At 34.1% G+C, this 21,876-nt stretch overlaps 1 protein-coding gene across 1 annotated transcript in view; it reads left to right on the forward strand.

Moving 5' to 3' along the window:
• The window catches only part of RALGAPA1 (Ral GTPase activating protein catalytic subunit alpha 1), a 276,187-nt gene that overhangs the window by 132,480 nt on the left and 121,831 nt on the right, over window positions 1-21,876 (forward strand). Inside the window, exons 27-33 of the mRNA XM_028505505.2 lie at window positions 1,312-1,437; window positions 2,546-2,604; window positions 8,267-8,375; window positions 9,699-9,809; window positions 14,304-14,372; window positions 20,927-21,061; window positions 21,467-21,650. Coding sequence (XP_028361306.1) covers window positions 1,312-1,437; window positions 2,546-2,604; window positions 8,267-8,375; window positions 9,699-9,809; window positions 14,304-14,372; window positions 20,927-21,061; window positions 21,467-21,650 — 793 coding nt within the window. The remainder of the gene's footprint in view (window positions 1-1,311; window positions 1,438-2,545; window positions 2,605-8,266; window positions 8,376-9,698; window positions 9,810-14,303; window positions 14,373-20,926; window positions 21,062-21,466; window positions 21,651-21,876) is intronic.

Consider the following 21,876-nt stretch of genomic DNA (forward strand, 5'->3'; position numbering starts at 1 on the left):
CATCTTGCTCCTTGGATTTCCAGTTTATTTCCCATATATATCATCATTTTGTTAGTCACCACCATCCCATCCCCTGCCAGGCATATTACAAAATAATTAATTAGTTTTTGCTTTTCTTAATTCCAATCACATTCCAGGTCTGCCCCCATTATATCTATATACCTGAACATTACCAGTTACCTTATCCACTTTTCAAGAAAAACCTTTATGTAATCTTTCGTTAAATAATGATTTTTTGATCAGTTTCGTTTTTATAGGGTAACTTACTTTAAATTAGGATGGTGACCACCAGCTGTTACCCTGCCCATTTCTGCTGCTGCCTTGTATCTATAAATCTAGATTTTTTTTTAAATACAGAAATGAGTTGTTGGAAATTATTATAAAGTTCTACTCTATATCCTCCATTATAGCACTTATTAACATAAGGAAATCCTGGTGAAGATATGTTCTTGATTTATGTGAATAGAAGTATTATGTTTCTAATGGATTGTTTTAGCATTTTTGTTAGGTATTATTAAACATACAAATCAATTTGTAGTTATTTTAGTAAATATAGCACTATAATAGTAGGTTGATGTAAGTGTTTGGTAGGCATGTAAGAAATCAGAGAAGAAAAAGAAATATTCAGTGCTAATACTGAATACTTTAGGAATGGCTTAATACAGCTAAGGAAAACATCCTTCATCTGCAGTCTGAGCATAAATTCTAAGTTTGCTTTTAGTAAGTAGTACAGGCAATGCTTTTCCTAATGTACACAATATAAAAATCATTTAGAATAATTTATTGAAAATATAATTAAGATTTTTCTTCTTAGTTATTTTACTAGTTCTTAGTAACAAATACAATCTAGTGAATTGAGTCATATATTCATTTGAACAATGTTATTATTTATTAACCAATGTCACCCCAATAAATTTAATTTAAAAATTTTAAAGAACAATGTGTTACAATGTATGAATTGCCTTTAAAACAAAAGTATTTATATTTTCCCCCAAAATTAGGGTAATTTTATGTTGTTAGCTAAAATGTCCTTATATTTACATGTAATTTCTGTTTGTTAGTTGCTCTTAAGAAAAGTTCTGCTATTTGTTGCATTTATTGAGAATAAATAAAAATAAATAGTTCGTATGGAAAATGTGAAACCTGAATCTTTTTTGTGTTTTCCGTTTTTGTTTTTTTGTTTTGTTTTGTTTTTGAATTTTGTCTTACTCGCTCACTTCTCTGTGTAATATGGTTAGGTGATAAAGTAATTTGGGGGGTAATTTAATAACATGAACACATTTTAAAGATTTAAAAAATCTGGATATATAGGCACCAAGAGTGGAAGCACAAGTTCTTCTGGGATCTTTGGTTTGCTTTCCTAACTTATATTGTGAATTGCCGGCTCTCCATCCCAATATTCCTGATATTGCTGTGTCTCAGTTTACAGATGTTAAGGTAAGAAACCAATACTAATTTTTAAATACTAATTCTTAGTATTTAAATGACAGTATAATCATAATGAATATTCAATAAAATCTCTATTATTTCCTTTCTTAGAAATCCACACAATTTTTAAGTAATATTAACCAGCCATACACCTCTGACACAAAGGCTAGAATGTCCATTAGGACTATATCCTTTTTTTGTGTTTTTAATTGCTTTGGAAACATTTTCTTATTATTGAACCTACTCACATACCAATCTCTTAGGATTTATTCATTCATTCATTGGCTATTTATTGAAACATTCTGTGTGTCAAATACTATGCTGCTAATGCAAGGCTTCTAAGATTGAAATGGCACTAAACCTGCATATTGCCTCTCACCCTTTCCCAATTTCCCAATGTGAGGGATCAAACAAAATAATCAGTTCTGCTGTAGGAATTGGGGTTTGGGCTGCCATTGTACCAAAGTTTTAAACAGGCTTAAACAGAAGATGGTGCAAAATTAAACCGTGACTATATAAATTGCAGGTGGAACTTAACACAGATATTAAACCTTGAAAATTTAGGCCCCCTTTTTTTTTTAGGCCTATAAGCCTTTTTTAAGTTTCAAGTAAAAAATCAGTGAAAAATTGTTTTGGGCTGCTATAACAAAATATTACAGATTGGGTAGCTTATGAAAACGACAAAAATATATCTTTCACATTTCTAGAGGCTGAGAAGTTTGAGGTTAAGCATTTAGCATAATTGCATTCAGGTGAGAGTCCTCTTCCTGCTTCATCCAGGGCCTTCTCCCTGTGTCCTCACAAAGTGAAAGGAGCCACCATGCTCTGTTGTGGGTCTCTTTTGTAAGAGCATTAATCTGATTCATAAAGGTTCTACCCTCATGACCTCTGGGACTAGGATTTCAATATGTGAATTTGCTGGGGGCTGGGGGACATTCGGATCATACCATTGTTTTATCTTTCTAGCTCATTTTATGAGTAATATTTTAAAAGTATGTATGTGAGAACAAAGGCTTCTCACTATAGTATTCCTATCACCTGGCATAGTAGCCAATTGATATTTGTTGAATTAATACATGAACTCTTACTCATTGCTTCTATATCCCCTTTATTTTAGGAACTTATAATCAAAACTGTATTAAGCTCAGCAAGAGATGAGCCCTCTGGTCCTGCACGGTAAGTCAGATATTCTTAAGACTTGTCATAACTATTAGGAACCTTATTTTAAAAGTTGATTGAATTATTTAGCTATCCACATTGTTTCAGATACACAAAAGCAATTTTGAATTATAAATTTAAATTATTTGGGTGATTAAATACTTTTTGCATTATTTAAATATGATTCACTAAAATAATACTAGTCATCCTTTCAGTATCTTTACCCTCTGTATTGGAAATAACTTCTTTTTTCTTTCTTGAGAGTTTTTTAAAAATGTATTTTATTGATTATGCTATTACAGTTGTCCCATTTTCCTGGCTTTATTCTCCTCCACCCTGCACCCCACCCACCCACATTCCACCCTCTCAGTTCATGTCCCTGGGTCATACGTATAAGTTCTTCAGCTTCTCTATTCCCTATACTATTCTTAACCTCCTCCTGTCTATTTTGTACCAACCATTTATGCTTCTTATTCCCTGTACCTTTTCCCCCCAATCTTCCTTCTCCCCCTCCTTGCTGATAACCCTCTATGCAATCTCCATTTCTGTGATTCTGTTCCTGCTCTAGTTGTTTGCTTAGTTTGTTTTTGTTTTTAGATTCAGTTGTTGATAGTTGTGAGTCTGTTGTCATTTTACTATTCATAGTTTTGGTCTTCTTTTTCTTAGATAAGTCCCTTTAACATTTCATATAAAAAGGGCTTGGTGATGATGAACTCCTTTAACTTGACCTTATCTGGGAAGCACTTTATCTGCCCTTCCATTCTAAATGAAAGCTTTGCTGGATAGAGTAATCTTCTATGTAGATCCTTGCCTTTCATGACTTGGAATACTTCTTTCCAGCCCCTTCTTGCCTGTAAGATTCCTTTTGAGAAATCAGCTGTCAGTCTTATGGGTACTCCTTTGTAGGTAACTCTCTCCTTATCTCTTGTTGCTTTTATAATTCTCTCCTTATCTTTAACTTTGGGTAATCTAATTCTGATGTGCCTTGGTGTGTGCTTCCTTGGGTCCAACTACTTTGGGACTCTCTGGGCTTCCTGGACTTCCTGGAAGTCTGTTTCCTTTGCCAAATTGGGGAAGTTTTCCTTTGTTATTTTTTCAAATAAATTTTCAATTTCTTGCTCATCCCCTTCTCCTTCTGGCACCCCTTAAGATCCAGATGTTGGAATGTTTCAAGTTGTCCTGGAGGTTCCTAAGCCTCTCCTCATTTTTTTGAATTCTTGTTTCTTCATTCTGTTCTGGTTGAATATTTATTTCTTTGTTCTGCTCCAAATTGTTGATTTGAATTCCAGTTTCCTTCTCTTCACTGTTGTTTCCCTGTATATTTTTCTTTATTTCACTTTGCATAACCTTCATTTTTTCTTCTGTTTTGTGACCACACTCAACCATTTCTATGAGCATCCTGATTACCAGTGTTTTGAACTATGCATCTCATAGGTTGGCTCTGTCATCATCGCTTAATTCTGTTTTTGAAGCTTTGATCTGTTCTTTTATTAGGGCCATATTTTTTTGTCTTAGCACAGCTGATACATTGTAAGGGGCATAGTCTTAGATATTTGCCAGGGTGAGGCAACCCTGGTATGGTGCTGTATGTGGTAGATGTCCGAGAGGGGACAATATCAATTGCTCAGCTCTCAGCTGGCTTTCAGTCACTTCCCCCGCTTCCCACAAGCAAATTGGGCCCTTCTGGTGCTGATTCCCGTGTGGGTGGTTTTGTGTGTGTTCTAGGACCCTGTGGGTCTCTCCAACGAACTCTCCTGTGCAGATGGGAGTTTCTCTTGCTACCACAACCCCCACAGGTTTTTATCACCAAAGATTTTAAGGCTTTCTTTTCCTGTTCTGGAACCCTGGGTTGTGCAGTGTGTCTTGCTCCCCAGTTGTTTCTCCTGGTTTATCTGTACACAAATGTGGGACCTCCTCGTCCTCCAGCCTCAGCCTTTCCCACCCTGTCCTCCAGCTATCACCTTGCTGTGTGTCCTCTCCCTACCCTAGCTGCCTGTCTCTACCCCTTCTACTGGCCTAGATGAATGTTTCTTTAACTCCTTGATTGTTGGACTTCCATACAGTGTGATTTTCTGGATGTTCTGTTTATTTTTTGTTTTTAAATTTGTTGTCATTTTGGTTGTGCAAGGAGGCAAAGTGTGTCTACCTACACCTCTATCTCGGTCCGAAGTCCAAACACCCTTCTTTAGAGTTTTGTTTTTTTTAAAGATCTTTGTACATTTTTTTTAGAGATAGGGAAAGGGAGGGAAAAAATAGGGGTAGAAACATCAATCCATTGCCCCTTGCATGTCCCCCATTTGGAGACCTGGCCTACAACCCAGGCATGTGCCTTGACTGGGAATTGAACCAGAGACCTTGCAGTTCAGAGGTCGCTGCTCAATCCACTGAGCCACACCAGCCAGGGTGAAAATGACTTCTTTTAATTTAAGTACATTTTTCTTTCCTTTAAAATTGTATTTGTCACTGTTTCTTATGAATACCTTTAAATGTAGTAGTAGTTACCCAATGAATGTTTGTTAAATTGAATTAAAATGAAACATTATTACTGTAAAAAGTAATATATTTAAGAATGTAGTATATGTTGATATTAACAAATATTTGATCAGGACATTTTAAAAAATATATAAGTAAGTTTTTAGAGTGTTTTCCTTTTCAAATATCTTATTAAGAAGCAAAAACTTGGCATTTTCTGTTTTACTAAACCTTTCCAAAAAAAAGGTTGAGATTTAAATCAACTGGTTGTCAATAACATGTCATGTTTTTTCTCACCCCTAAAATATCATCAATTTATATATTTCTTAAATCTCACTGTAATAGTATGTCATTAGCTTCAACAGTAGTCTGTGTTACTACTCCTCTAGCCTTCGTCTCTGCAAAGCTTCCTCATTTCCAACACATTTTTGACCCAGGGTTCATAAAAGTACAGATCATTGCTCTAACCATGTGGATTTTAACTCTAATTGAAATCTCTTTTTTTCCAGCAAGTAAAAATAATATAAAATGAGCAGTTTGCTTAAATGAGACATAGCTCCAGTTTTTTAATTCAATTCCATATGTTTCTCACTTAATTGCAAAGTTAACTAAAAAGAATCTTGAGTAAATTTTTTACATTAATTCCATTTTAATATTAGACATCTCTAGGAAATGACATTGTCTATGATTATATTATATTTTCATTTTTGGTAACTCTACCCTCAAATTGGATAATTTTCAATATTCTCTAGTATTTTCTGTGTTAAAATGGCAACCTTTTAAGTTTCCACAATTTTTCTATAATATTGTTTCATTTATTCCTCATCATAGTGCTAAGAAGTTAATGGAACCATCATTATTCTTCCAATTTTGCTAGCAAGAAATGGATGGCTTAGAGAGCTAACATTTATTAAGCCCTTTCTAGGTGCCAGACACTGTTCGAAATACTTTATTACCTCATTTAATCTTTGCAACAACTCTAGGAGATAGGTACAATTTGTATTCTCCTTATTATGGGAACCCAGAGTATTTAAATAATCAGCCCTATCACCCAGAAATGGCAGAACCATGACTAAAACCTTGGCAGTTTGCCTTCAGAGCTTTATTAGATCCATAAATAATAATGGCTGAACCAGATTTGAACCTAGAGCTCCAGGTTCTAGATTTTCTGCCTTTTTCTTTTTAACTGTGTTGCCTCTCAAGTAAAGAATATTGAAGCTTAAAATATAGCTGTCCAGAAGTACATTTTGGAACCATTAACACAACAGCTTGTACTAAGAATGTAGGAAAGAAAAAGGACTCATGGATAGGGACAACAGGGTGGTGATTGCTGGGGGCAGTGGGGTATACAGAAACTATATGGTAATGGGAAAAAATACAATAAAAATTAAATTTTTTGAAAAGCATAGGAAAACCGCATAAATTGAACATAACCATTTTATAAACATGTTTCCTGTACTTTTCAGGTGTGTGATGTCTTAGAAGCTTATACTCCCAAAATTAACCTGGAGCAGAAAGTTGAGCCATAATGGGAATAATCTAGATAATTTGGAGATCTTTTTAGAAATGTAGGAAACTGTATATGCATACATGTATACACATACACACATGCATACATATTTTATCCCTTTGTTAAAAAAAAAACTACTGTTAAGCAGTTATGCTCCCAGTCTGTGCCTTTAGTCAGCTGCATCAGTGGAGAGCTTTACTTCACTTTAGAGTTTAATGTTCCTTTAAGAGTATAGCTCTATATACTGCTAACCCTGAAACTTGGTTATTTACATCTGTAAATATTACCCAAGATTTATCCGCCCTAATTGTAGACAATAGTAGGGAAGAAATAAAGCAGTAGAATTGCTTAGAAGACTTTCTGGTGGAGTTTTTTTTTTTGGTTGGGTTTGTTTGTTTTAAAGCTACTTTTATTACTTTGGGGTGAGTACCACAGTAATAAAAACCACAGGCAAGGTGTAACCTCCTCACCCCCAGAAGTGGCCCAGGGAGAGAGGCTGCTTGAGGGAAAGGAAGCACAAAAGGGACCCGCTACAGACCCAGGGCAATGGGAATGCCATTGGCACTGGGACCTGTGAGCACTGCAGGAGGAAACGCCGGCATGGTGGGACTGGCCCCGAGCACCCAGGCAAAGGGCAGGAGGGTTGGACACAAAGCCACAAAGCTACTTGAGTTTCATCTTCTTGTTTGCCTTTTTCTGCTTTTGCTGTATTATTTCAAAGTCCCTGTGCTTGCAGTGGCAGCAGAAAGCCCAACATCTCCACGCTTTCCCTTAACTGAGTTGCTCTGCTTTTTCATATTCTGGCAGGCGAGCTCACACAGGTTACTGCGAGCATGATGATGGCAGAAGCCATGGTGGTTTTGATAGTAAACAATTTCAGTAGCATTAACACTGTGCTAGACTGAAACTTCTGGTCAAATTTGTTTAGGAAGTAAACTGTTTCTGCATTGAATTGTTCTGAAGTTTAGCATTCTACTCAATTTAATTTAAGAATATCAGTATTAGTACATGCCAGATATACCAAGATATTAGAAGGAGTTGACTTTTTTTATTCTTAGAACCATTATAGTCTTCATCAGTAGCTTATATTTGAACACAATAGAATTCTGATTCCGATCACAAGTTCTCCTTTCAAGCTGAAATTCAGTTGAAGTAGGGAAATGAAGGTTCACAAGACATGAGGCAACAGAACAAAAATTCTACAAGTTCATTTCTGTTGGAATCCCTTTATAAAGCATACACATTTTGTCAACCTAACTTGTTTTTAAAAGTTTGTAGTGAGCTATGTTAAATGAAAATAATATTTGTCTTATCCTAGCTTCTTCTAGCTTTTAAGTTCATCTTGTTGCTATGAGTTAATCAAATTACACTCTTTTTTATTTGAAAGCAGGTTACATATTTGGGAAGCTTTATGAAAATATCGATTTATTAAGATGAGTTTGTTAGAAAAATCTCTGCCTATAATCTTGGTAGTAAACTGTAATTGAAAATTAGAGTTTTGGGGATGTGCTTTCCTCCCACTTTCTCTTCCTAAGAAGATCTAATGTACAAAGTAACGTTAATTTACAGAGTACAAATTAATTTAGTAAAACTGCATGTTCATTCTATGTTGTTGGCTGGTTGTGGTTGTGGGGATGGTTTCATTTAATTTAAAGGCTCATATACTTCTATTTCTATCTCTGGTTGCCTTTTTTGCAGATGTGTAGCACTTTGCAGTTTAGGTATTTGGATTTGTGAAGAACTAGTCCATGAGTCTCATCATCCTCAAATTAAAGAAGCTCTGAATGTAATTTGTGTTTCCTTAAAGGTAAGAGAAAAAAACTACTTAGTGGAATATATTAAGATAGTATAGAATCATGATTCTTCAGGTATTGATTATATCTTATGCCCTTATAGATGTAAAACATTTAATAAATGTGTTCATTAATTTATTATTACATTATTTCCTTGATCCTAACTTCTTCATTAAGAGTGGTTCCACTCTTGGATTTAGGTAATCCAAGTAACAACCCATTTTATCTCATCTTTTTTTATATTTGGCTTTGTCCCCAGAATATATATACATGACTCCTAAAAGGAAGCTAGTCATTTAACAACATATGTAGCATTGTTTGTTTTTTCTTTATCAGTATTTTTTGTAACCTATTTGATAATTAACACATCTGAATTCTTAAGCTGCTTAACTTTTTGGCTTTATCATTCAAGTTAAATACCCTCTTTGTGAACAGAATAAAATTTGTTCAGAAATAATAACCTAATTACTTAGAGAGTTTGAATGAATAAATGGATATTTTTTTTGTTTCTGAAAGGATATATACTATTGTTTTTGTCTTAAGACTTATAATATACTGTCTGTATAGGACTCTGAATACAAAGTACAAATATTACTGATTTGACAGATATTTCTAAGCATATACTGGCATGAGGCACTTTGTTAGGCAGAATGAGGGATACCAGAATGAAAAGAATTGTAAATACTAGATTCAGGAAATTAATGATATGATGACTGAAAAAGATTAAAATTAGATTGACAACATTAAAAAAGCCAACAGAACCAAATGAGCAGTGTGTGTAAACTACAGATAGAGTTCAGAGGAAGCAGAGATCACTTGGACTTCATTCGGTACCAGAGAAGACTTTGGAAAGAGAAGACATTTGGTCAGGGCTTGAAGAGTGGGTAGGATTTGGTCATAGAGAAATAAGCATAAAAAGTTTGACTTTATGCCATTGGGGAGTTATTTAAGAGTTTTAAGCATTAGAGAATGTCAGCATAGGAGGAATTCTTTAGAAGATTAATTTGGAAGTATTGTGTATGGTAGATTGGAATGGGGAAAGATTAATAATAAGATTAGAGGCTGCTGCAGCAATGCAGGTAAGAGAAAATGGAATAAAACTTGAATGAGGACAGTCAGACATTACAAATGAAACAAAGTTAATTGTGTCTTTGGAATGCATTGTGATTTTTTATTTTGATTTCACAGCTGTACATCTCCCTAATATTTTAATAAACATAAATACAGTATGACAAAAGGAAACATATGAAATGTAAATTTTTCAGCAGCTAATGCACTGATGCATAATAATTCAAGAAGAAATTTTTATAAGTTTTTTTCTTTTGTTATTATTACAGTTTACTAATAAAACAGTAGCCCATGTAGCTTGCAACATGCTTCACATGCTGGTTCATTATATACCTAGACTTCAGATTTACCAGCCTGATTCTCCCTTGAAAATTATTCAAGTAAGTAATTCCTTATTTTTTTTGTAATGACCTTGTTGAAGATTTTTAGATTTGGGTACCTTGAATTATAAAATTATTTAGTAGTTTTCTTCAAGTTTTTCATAGGTAGATAACGGCAACCCAGGGTGTGTTTTTGAGTAGCAAAGTTCATGAGGGTACCTTTGTTTTTTATGTTAGAAGATTGTGTTCTTGTTTTTACATGCTGTCTGCAGATTTATAATTGTCATTGTCCCTATCAATGTGCATTTGGCTTCACTCTCTCTCTTAGAGTAAGAAAACATACTACCCATCCAGTTACCATATCAGGACATTGTTTTGATTCATTACTTTTCTTATCTCTTCAGCCAGTTATTATGAAGTTTTTAAATTTTAAGTTCTGTCTTCTACACTTACATTTTTTTATTGAATTTATTGGGGTACAGGTTTCAAGTGTATGACCCAATAAAACATGATCTGCACACTGCACCATTCACCCATCACCCCAAGCAAGGTCTCTTACCATCTCCCTGTATGTGTGTGTTTAATCCCTTCACCTTCTTTCATCCAGACTGCCAAACCTTGCCCCTCCTGACAGCTGTCAGTCTGCTCATGTATCCATGCCTGTATTTCTGTTTTGTTTGTTAGTTCATTTCGTTCATTAGATTTCACATGTAAGTGAGATCATATGGTATTTGGCTTTCTCTGACTAGCTTATTTCTCTGTTTTAGCATAATAATCTCCAGGTCCATACAAGCTGTCACAGCAGATAAGATTGCCTAATTTTTTTTTTTTTACAGCCAAGTAGTATGCCATTGTGTAAATGTACCACAGCTTCTTTTCAAAAAAAATCCTTACCCGAGGATATGTTGTTGATTGATTGATAGAGAGAGAGAGGGAGCACGCACGCACACGAAACATCTATGTGAGAGAGAGAAACATCAATCAGTTGGTCCCTATATACCTTCTGATGGGATCGAACCTGCAACCTTTTAATGTATGGGACAATGCTCCAGTCAACTGAGCCACCCATCCAGGGCAACCACAGCTTTTTGGTCCACTCATTTACTGATGGACACGGGCTGTTTCCAGGTTTTGGCAATTGTAAATAATGCTGCTGTGAACATAGTGGTGCATATATTCTTTCAAATTAGTGTTCTGGGTTTCTAAGGATATATTCCCAGAGGTGGGATCACTGGGTCAAAAGGCAGTTCCATTTTTAATTTTTTGAGAAAATTCCATACTGTTTTTCACAGTGGCTGCACCAGTCTGCATTCCCACCAACAGTGCACAAGAATTCCCCTTTCTCCCCATACTCACCAGCACTTGTTATTTCTTGATTTATTGATGATAGCCATCTGACTGGTGTGAGATGACATCTCACTGTTGTTTTAATTTGCATCTCTCTGATGATTAGTGACATTGAGCATTTTTTTCACATGTATATTGGTCATCTGTATATCCTCTTTGGAGAAGTGTCTATTCAAGTCATTTGTCTATTTCTTAACTGGGTTATCTTCCTGGTGTTGAGTTCTGTAAGTTCTTTATATATTTTAGAAATTAACCTGTGCTTTTGGTGTCTTATCCAGGAAATCAATGGCAAGACAAATATCAAGAATCATTTTCCCTGTGTTTTCTTCTAGGAATTTTATAGTTTCAGTCCTTACACTTAAATCTTTGATTTATTTAGAGTAATTTTTGTGAGTGGTATAGGATAGGGGTGCCCTTTTACTCTTTTGTATGTGGCTATTTAGTTTTCACAGTACCATTTATTAAAGAGACTATGTTTTCACCATTGTGTGTTCTTGGTGCCCTTGTCAAAGATTAGTTGACCATGTAAGCATGAGTTTATATGTATAGGCTCTCTATTCTGATCTACTTGGTTTTATGCCTGTACCTTACTCTCATATTTTTATTACTATAGCTTTATAATGTAACTTGAAATCAGGAAGTATGATACTTCCAACTTTCTTCTTCTTTCTCAAGGTAGTGTTGGTTCTTCATGGTATTTTTGAGTCATACAGATTTTAAAGTAGTTTTTTTCTGTTTCTGAGGAAAGTGCCATTAGAATTTTGGGTTTTATTGAATTTGTAGATCTCTGTGGGTGGTACGAACAATTGAACAATATTAACTCTTCTAATCTGTAAAATGGAATAATACCTTCCCAGTTACAGTTGTCCTCCCTTATCCACAGTTTTGCTCTCTGCAAGTTTAATTACCCACAGTCAACTGCAGTCCAAAAATAATAAATGGAAATTTTCAGAAATAAACAATTTATAGTAAGTCTTAAATTGCATGGTACTCTGAGTAGTATTATGAAATCTCATGCTGTCCCTCTCCATCCCACCTGGGGTGTGAATCATCCCTTCGTCCAGCATATCCACACTGAATACACTACCCACCCATTAGTAGCCATCTCAGTTATCGGTTTGTCTGTCATGGTATCCCAATGGTTGTGTTCAGTAAACCTTATTTTACTTAATAAAGGCCTCAAAGTATAAGAGTAATAAGATGCTGGCAATTCAGATATACCAAAGAGAAGCTGTAAAGTGCTTTCTTTAAATGAAAAAGTGAAAGTTGCTAACATTGCTAAGATCCACAGTAAGAATGAATTTTCTACCCATGAAATTGTGAAGAAGGAAAAAGAATTTGTGCTGGTTTGCTGAGAGACCACAATCACATAACTGTTATTGCAGTATACTGTTATAATTGTTCTATTTTATTATTTTTAATTGAATTTATTTTTCTTTTTTTCCTTTTTGCTCAGTCCCTCTACCACTTTAACTCAGCACCCAGCCACCCCCCAACACCTAACAGCTGTCAGCCTACTCTGTATCTATGAGCCTGCCTCTATTTTGCTTGTTAGTTTATTTTGTTCACTGGATTCCACATATGAGTGAAATCATACGGCATTTGTCTTTCTCTGACTGACTTAGCATAAGCTCTCCAGCTGTCCATTCATGCTGTCACAAAGGTTAAGATTTCCTTCCTTTTTGTGGCCTAGCACTATTTCATTGTCTTTGTGTAGCACAGCTGTTTTATTCACTCATCTACTGATGAATTACTGTTGTTAATCTCTTACTATGCCTAATTTATAAATTGAACTTTATCATAGGTATGTGTGTATAGGAAAAAACATAGTACATATAGGGTTTGGCACTCTCTGCGGTTTTAGGTATCCACTGGGGATCTTGGAATATAACCCCTGTAGATAAGGGTGGATACTGTATTTGTGTCCTCTTACATTTCACTCCTTGGTGTTTTATAGTTTTCAATGTACAGGTCTTTTACCTCCTTGATTAAATTTATTTCTAAGTATTGATTTCAGTGCTATTGTAATGTGGTGATATCTTTCATAATTTCTCTTTCTGTTTGTTGCTTGTATATAGAAATGCAACTGATTTTTGTATATTGATTTTATATCCTGCAACTTTACTGAATTCATTTGTAGTTGTAACAGGTTTTTGCTTCAGTGTTTAGGGTTTCCTATATATAATATCGTGTCATCTGTAAACAGAAATCATTTTATTCCTTCAGATTTTGATGCAAGTTATTTATTTATTTGCCCAATTGTTACAGTAGGACTTTTAGTGCTATGTTGAATAGAAATGGCAATTGTAGACATCATTGTCTTATTTCTGACCTTAAATGAAAGGCTTTTTAACTTTTCACTGTTGAATATGATAGTAACTGTGGGCTTATCATTTATGGCCTTTATTTTGAGGTACATATCTTCTATACTTCATATGATAAGCAGGGTAGATATCTTGAATGACAGAATTGCAGGTGATTTTTATAAATCTTTGTGGTTACCTATATATGTATGTATGTTTATATTAGTTTTTTATTAGAACATATATTATCTGTGTGTTTACACTGGATTCATGAGTTGAGTATGTGCCAAATGCATTTATAGTTGACAGCATATAATGTTGGTTCTATGATCTCACTTATAAGAAGAATCTAATGAAAAAAATAAACTAGTGAGCAAAATAGAACCAGAAACATAGAATCAGAGAACAGACTGATAGCTGTAGGATGGGAGGATGCAGGTGGGGACTGTTTGACAGAAGGAGAAGGGCTTAGTCACGGAACATGTATGAATGATCCATGGACATGGACAGCGGGGTGGGGATTGACCGTGGGAGTAGGGGCCGGGCTGGGCAGAAGGGGGTGAAGGGGGAAATAATTGGAATAACTGTAAAACATAAAAATAAAATAAATAAGATATTAATAAAACAACTTGGGGGAAAAATATGCTGTTGGTTCTATATTTGAGGATTGTAAATGATTGATAGTTAAGAAATACTTGAGGAGTTCACATATTAAAATTAGTCGAAATAACATTGTTAATGTTTCAGGATAAACTTACAGCAATATATTCTATATCATTTTAGCATTAACATTTAAGTTTTAGAGTGCACCATTAGTTTATAAGCATATTTTGTGCTTTTTTCCTTCTCTTTTTACTTTTTTGTGTTTGTTTATTTGTTTGTTCTGTTTGTTTTTGGACTGTAGATCCTGATAGCCACTATTACTCATCTTTTGCCAAGTACGGAAGCTTCATCTTATGAAATGGACAAGAGGGTAATTTAAATTTTGTTTGCTATTTAGTGTGGTTTTGCAGTAAAATATGTATATTTTAATGACTGTTAATTCATTTTGTATTTAAAATTGACTATAATGTGACATACCTATTATTTAAGTGTAACAAATTATATTTTCATCCAGGTTTTTTAAGTTAATCATGGTCATTTGATAAAGTCTTTGAATCTCAGGGTTATAAGGAACATTGGAGGACATTCTGTCCATGTATAATTATTTTGAAATCAAAATCTGGGAGCTAGGTGTGTACAATGGCGTTGAGTTGTCATTGTTTTAGGCTCTCTCAGCAAGTAGAGTTAACAGCAGATTATGTGTATATACACATAAAATATATTAATAATGTATTACATTTTATGTGTATGTAACTAATATATACATACTATATAATTAATATTTTATGAGTATATATATTTTTATCTATCTTATATGTATTAAAACATACCATGAGTTTATCCTGACACAGTCAACCCTATTTCAATATCGCAAAGTTCATCCTGTTATTGCCCCTTTTCATGTTTGTAACTCCCTGCTCCAACAGTGAGAAACTGTTCCCTTTACCCACAATATATTTATTTGTGCAGTTCTAGAAAAATTAAAGCAGTTTTAGAATTAACCTATACCTTTGTATAGTTTACCCTGAATGTAGTAATTCAAAAGCTGTGTTTAAAAGTTCTTTGGGTCACTTCCCCCTCCCTCTTCCTCACCTCAGTGTGGTTTTATAATTCATTGGAAATATGGTTCGGGTCATTTTTTTCTTCTGTTTGTATTTTATTTTAGGGTTTCCCTCCTCATCCATGTTGCTTTTATTTATTTTTTTAGTCTATGGTATATTCATCCTTTATTTTTTCATAAATTAGCAGATACATCTGTATTTTTGTTTTTATTCTTGTTTGTTATACAATATTCTTTTCACTTTACAATATATCCTGGGAATTCATGATCAATTCATAAAGATCTTCCATGTTTTGTTTCGTTTTTTACAGCTGTGTAGTGTTAGTACTTTATTGTGTGAATGTAACATAGTTTATCCAACTCACTCTCCTAATGTAAACATGTAGATTGTTTCCAGAATTTTGCAGTTGCAGACAATGCTGCAGTGATGAGCTTTGTGCCTGTATATCCAGTTTTACATTATTGGATTGGGTCTTTGGGTTATATTTCTGGAAGTGGAACTGCTGGGTCAAAAAGAAAACAGATATGTAATTTAGTGAAATATTGTCATTTCTACAAGCAAACTGTGAGAGTGTCTATTTCCTCAGAGCCTAAATTCAGTATGTGTCATTTTTAAAAATTGTTGCCAATTTGATAGGGAAACAATGATATCCCAGTGTAGTTGTTATTTACCTTTCTTTTTGTATTAATTAGGCTGAATTTCTTCTGATACTTAATGTGGATTAATGTTTTATATATTTTATTTTTGTGAATTGCTTATTCATATCGTTTTACATTTTCTGACAGGTTTTTCCCTGGAATTTTTATATATTTGGGATATTAGCTGTTAACTATGATATATTATATATTGCAAATATTTTCTCTTTTTTTTTTCACCTGTCTTTGATTTTGTTTATGGTGGGTTTTTTATTGTTGTTTCATGTGTGGGATTATGGAAAACATTTTTTATGCAGTCAATTTATCAATCTTTCTTTCATTGTGCCTGGATTTTGAGTCATAGGTAGGAAACCTTTCACTAAACCCTGGATAAAGAAAAATTCACCCTTTTTTTCTTGCAGTATTTATGTGGCTTCAATTTTTGCATCTTTATCCTTTGTTCATTTGGAGTTTATCTGTTATGTTCTGAGATAGGGACTTAATTTTTGTTGTTTTTTCCCCAATGGATCACCAGATTTCTTGGTTCCATGTAATAAAAAGTTCATCTTTGCCTTTTAGTGAATATGACTTAGTAGTTAGTTCCATAACTACTTGGGTCTATTGTTTGAGTTTCTATACTAGCAGTTTTCAGGCTCTTCTGGTGACAAGACCCTTCATATTATAAAACATTATTGAGGACCTCAACTTTTGTTCATGGGGATTATATGTTGTCCACTTAAGCAGTCTTATACTGAAAGTGGTGTGTTAGGAGTCTCCCATTGTTAGTGTTTTTATATTTTCTTGCATCTATTGCAGCTTTTGCATTATAAAAGTAATCACTGTGTTATTTGATACATAGATATTCATAAATCTTTTATCATCGTTTTGAATTAATGCTTTTCGGTTTCAATTCTAATTTGTCTGGTATACCTTTGCCTTTCTGAACTATATTTCTTTGAATACAACATATACTTGGGTCTTACTATGTGAGCCAGACTAAAAATCTTTTTCTTTCATTAGGCAAGTTAAACCTATTTCCGATGAGACTTACATGTTTGGTCTCACTTCTGTGATTTTATGATTATTATGCATAATATATTTTCTGTGCTTTTTTCTCTACATGATGTATTTCCCTTGTTATTTTTTTAAGTAAGTTCCTTTTGGTATTCAGAAAATCTTATACTTTCTTCTTGTGGTGACCTTTATATGTATACCTATTTTAAAACCTTTATTCCCTTGCTTTCTTACTGTCTGGTTTATGAGTATTTAATGGTACTCTTTATCTCCTGTCTGTCTGTATGTTAATAAATGAGTTTATTGTACTTTTCTCTTTCTCTTCACCTCCATTTTTACTTTATTTCTTCACATAACACGCAGTGTCATATAACATAGTGTTATATAACATGTATTATATAGCACGTGTTATATAAGGATGTGTCATATAACATTGTCCACACTCATTTCTGCTCTTTGATCTGTAATTAAATATATCAGATACTCACCATTATTCTTTTTGCTGAAGTTCCTCAGTCAGCTTCTTGGTTGGATGAAATTCATCTTTCTTCTTCAAGATGGGCTCATGAATACAGAAATCCCCAAGCTCTTGCATATTTAAAACTTTTTCTGTGACCCCTACCGATACTTGAAAAACAGCTTGGTTAAATATGGGTCCTTGGTTCACACTTATTTCCATGAGGTTTTGTTTTTGTTGTAATGTTGTCTTGCTTTGTGTATTGTTTTTGAGTAGTCTGATGCCAGTTTTATTCTCTAGCCTTTGTAAATTATTTTATCTTTTTTCCTGGTGGCCTTACAGGTAGGGTGTGTGTGTGTGTGTTGAAGTCTTTTGAAGTTTTAACAGGATGTGTGTTAAGAGTTCATTATTGGAGGTCACTTTACCCTGACATCTTGGTGGGCCTTTTCAGCATGGCGATTTCAGGGACTTCTTCTATGTGAGTTGGATGTTCTTTTCCTTTCTTCCATTTCATTCATTTTTCTCTGACACTTTTTACTTTTTTCCTTATCTCATTTTTATGCTCTCAGTTGTTTTCCACTGTTCTTCAGTGCCTCTTACTAAATTTTGTTTTTTATTTTTCAGATTTATTCTTCCTTAGGCATTTTATAATTCAGCCTTCATTTCTAATATGATTTTATTTTTTTTCTTTTAGTTCTTTTCTTGACTTGAGTCAATTCTTCCCTTCTTGGTTTGTTTCTTTTTAGTTTTTAAATTTCTGATTGAAAATTGGGTTTTCTTTTTTCTCCCATATCTTAATGCCTATTTGAAAATATTTAGATTAGAAACTTGTGATAGTTTTCTTTTGCTTTGAACTGGATTATTGGGAGAAGGGTTCATCAGCTGAATTGCTTAGATTCTAATGATTTCTTTTTGTAGTAGTTTTATACAGATGAATACTTCTGCATATCTGTAGACAAGTTTGGTTGCTTGGAGTAGTTTACAAGATTTCTACTTCAAGGGCTCTCTCTTCTGTTAACTCTTTCAGCAGTCTCACGCTTGTGTATATGTCATGTGCTTGTTGAGTCGGCTCTGACTCCTTGAACCCTTTTAATAAGTGATGTCTACAGTGCCCTGTCCTCATCTGCCCTGCCCAGCTCCTGTAGACTCATTCCTATGACTTCTTTAATAAAGTCAGTCAGTCTCGTATTTGGCCTTCCTCCTTTCCTCCTGCCTTCTTGTGATGTGCCAGTATTGAATGAGAAAACAGCTTCATTTTCTCATTTTTGTCTCCAGTGATGTTTCAGGAAAATTTGATGTCAGACCCACTGATTTATCTTTATTGCAGTCCCAGGTATCTGTACAGCTCTCCTCCAACACCATATTTCAAATGAATCTATTTTTTCCCCCATCTGCTTTCTTCATTGTCCAACTCTCATATCTGTATGAAGTAATCGGGTGTGGGAAGGTATAAAATGATCTTAGCTTTGGTCTCTGGTGACACATTTTTGCTCTTAGTGATCTCTAATTCTTCCATTGCTGCTCTTCCAAGTCTCAGATTTTTCTTGATTTCTTGGCTGCAGTCTTTATTTGAATTGATGACTGAACCAAGGTAAGCAGAATCTTTAATGTTTTCACTATCTATTTAAAAGCTGTATATTTCATTTATGGCCGTGATTTTCGTCAACTTAATATTAAAATGCTGTACTGCTTTAGTGCTTTCTTCTTTTACTTTAATCAGAAGTCGTTTCAAATCTTTGCTACTTTCTGCCAGTAAGATGGTGTTATCTGCATATCTTAAGTTACTGACTTTTTTGCACCGATTTTCACTCCTTCCTCTGAGCTTACCCCAGTTTTTTAATATAATATGTTCTGCATATAGATTAAACAGATAAAATGCATCCTTGTTGGACACCTTTGCCTATAGCAAGCCACTCTGTCTCTCCATGGTTTCCCATACACACACAGGCTCAGTCATAGGAATAATCATAGTAATAGTCAAATGCTGAGGCATGCCTGTTTTTCTCAGAGCAACCCATAGCTTGATCAACATAATCAAAGGCTTACTGTAGTCTGTAAAACATAGACTAACCTTAGTACTCTCCTTTCTTTAAGTTTGGGATATATAGTGAATGTTTTCAGTCTGTAGGCCACTGTTTTGTTTTCCATATTTGTTGACATATTCTTGTTAGTCTCTATGCGTTGTCTCTGTGCCTCGAAATAACTCTATCAGTGTCCCATCTACCTTGGGTGATTTATTTCTTCCCAATACCTTCAGGGCAGTTTTTATTTCGCTTTTAGAATTACAGGTTCTTCCTCAGAGGAATCTTCTTCAAAGGTGTCTATTATCCCTTTTCTGTATAGATTTTCATTATACTATTTCCACCTTCCTTTTGTTTTCTCCTGGTCAAATAATATGCTTCTTTTGTTGGTTATTCAGCATTCCTAGTCTGGGTTTGAATTTCTCTTTTATTTCTTGATTCTTGTAGTAGGGATCTCTTATTTTCCCTTTTTTGTTGTTGTTGTCCTCTTTTGTCTCCTACACTGACTATTGTAATATTTCTCTTTTTCTCTATATGACAGTCAATGAAAAATTGCATCCAGGACTCTAACCCCGCTCTTGTCACCTTTTACTTTTGCATCTTAACCTATTTCTAACAATTTTTAGTGTTTCTTCTGTCATCTATCATGATTTTTATTTCCTCTTTACTTCTGGCATTGTCTTTCCACATTCTTCCCTAATAATATTTCTGTTTACTGTACACAGTTCTTCTGGTTCTCAGGTTGAACAGTGCAATTCTGTTTTCTATGTGAATGTTAAATGCATCAGGAATTATAATTGGGCACTATAGTTCTTGTAGCTTCTTCAGCTTTCCTCTGATGCTTGATATTAAAAGGTTATGGTCAGTACCAGAGTTCTCTCACTTAAAGTGGACTTTTTCTTTCTGTCTCTTTTTTAGGTTTGGGCCTAGTTTCCTTTTCTCTTGCAGTTTTTCCCAAACTGCCCTTGCTCCTCATGAAAGCTTGCAATGGGCAAATGGGAAAAAGCTTACTGGGGATTTGTCATATATTTTCTACTTACACATAATTTGAAGTTTGGATGTTGTGTTTTCTGGTCAAACTGAGAATGTGGGTTTTGTGATGTTTTATTGGTTCTTTTTGTTTTTTATTCTTCTTTTGGAGGATATGTTGGGAGACATAGACCAGCATTACTCTTTGAGTTGGAGAATTGGACTTTCAGTCTAAGCATCAAAAGATCTCTTCCTGCTACTTGATTGACACTTTTATAGCACTAATTGTGATTTTTTTTCTAATTGAATAAAACGGACCGCATAGGTACTATTATTTTACTACACGTTTTGGTTATAATGTTCGTTAGTTTAAAAGTATCCAGTGGAAAGATTTATTTTAAAAAATTAGTAACAGTTTCAGAAAGAGGTTAAGATAGTCTAGTCTTTCTGGCAGGATACTCAGTGGGGTGTTGTTAAATTAGAAGAGTGTAGCTAATTGATGTCTGTTGCTTTTTAAGCTGTTTTTTTTTTTATTAAAAAATTAACATTCCCATTTTTATTAAGGTTTCATTATGAGAAACCCACAATAATGTTCATATAAAAGACCTTAAAAGTTAGGTCTTGTAAATATGAATGTGGGAATTTAGGATTGATAGTTCCTGAAATAAATTTGGAAAACAAAAAATAAGTTGTTGAACTTCTGTTAAGTATTTAGCTCTTACTTCATGAACTTACAATAATAATGATCTTTTTTGTTGTTGTTACAGTTGGTCGTGTCTTTACTTCTGTGCCTTCTGGACTGGATCATGGCCTTACCTCTAAAGACACTGCTCCAGCCAGTCCAGGCTGCAGGAACAGAAAATGACAAAACAGAAAAGTCTGTCCTCAGCTGCATTTACAAGGTAAACTTCTTTTCTTTTATTACTTATTTGGTAACCAAGTTTTTATACAACCTAAAGAAATAACATTTCTTAGTATTTTCATTTAGACCTAGGTATTTTCTAAGAACATAGATTTACCTTATAGTACCTAAAGATAATTAAAAAGTGGTTCCTATAATACACTGTTATTTTATTGCCACATTTTTAAAGGAGTCAAATCTTTGTTGAATATAAGAATATTAGTTAAGTTTTACTAATTCTTGCTAAGAGATATTAAATTTTACCTTGTTTGAAGACCTAAATTTTAAACTGTTTAAAATTTTGCCAAGCTCTTGTATTACCAGTGGACTTTTTTCTGCTTTTGCTTTCATTTCTTTATTTTTACTAAAAAGGAAAACTTTTATATGTTTCCCCCTGTATTTTCAGGTATTACATGGATGTGTTTATGGAGCTCAGTGTTTTAGCAATCCAAGGTATTTTCCAATAAGTCTCTCAGATTTGGCATCTGTGGACTATGATCCTTTTATGCATTTGGAAAGTCTGAAAGAGCCTGAACCTCTACACTCTCCTGATTCAGAACGGTCTTCTAAACTCCAGCCAGTAACGGAAGGTAAAATGAGTTTCTGTAAGGACAATATTCTTTGGGTTCTCTCAAGGCGTGATTTAAGGGTTTGGGTAGAAATAATGGACAAGGATATATTTTACTTTGTACTTGTTTACTTCATGATGTATATTACTGCAAATTTCATTTTCAGTTTAATTACTTAACATATACAGTTGCTAAGGTTATATGTGATGGCATTCCCTTTATACTTCTAGCTAAGTTGTTCTGATAA

This window comes from Phyllostomus discolor, chromosome 1 (genome assembly GCF_004126475.2).
Source record: "Phyllostomus discolor isolate MPI-MPIP mPhyDis1 chromosome 1, mPhyDis1.pri.v3, whole genome shotgun sequence".
In the NCBI taxonomy this organism is placed as follows: domain Eukaryota; kingdom Metazoa; phylum Chordata; class Mammalia; order Chiroptera; family Phyllostomidae; genus Phyllostomus; species Phyllostomus discolor.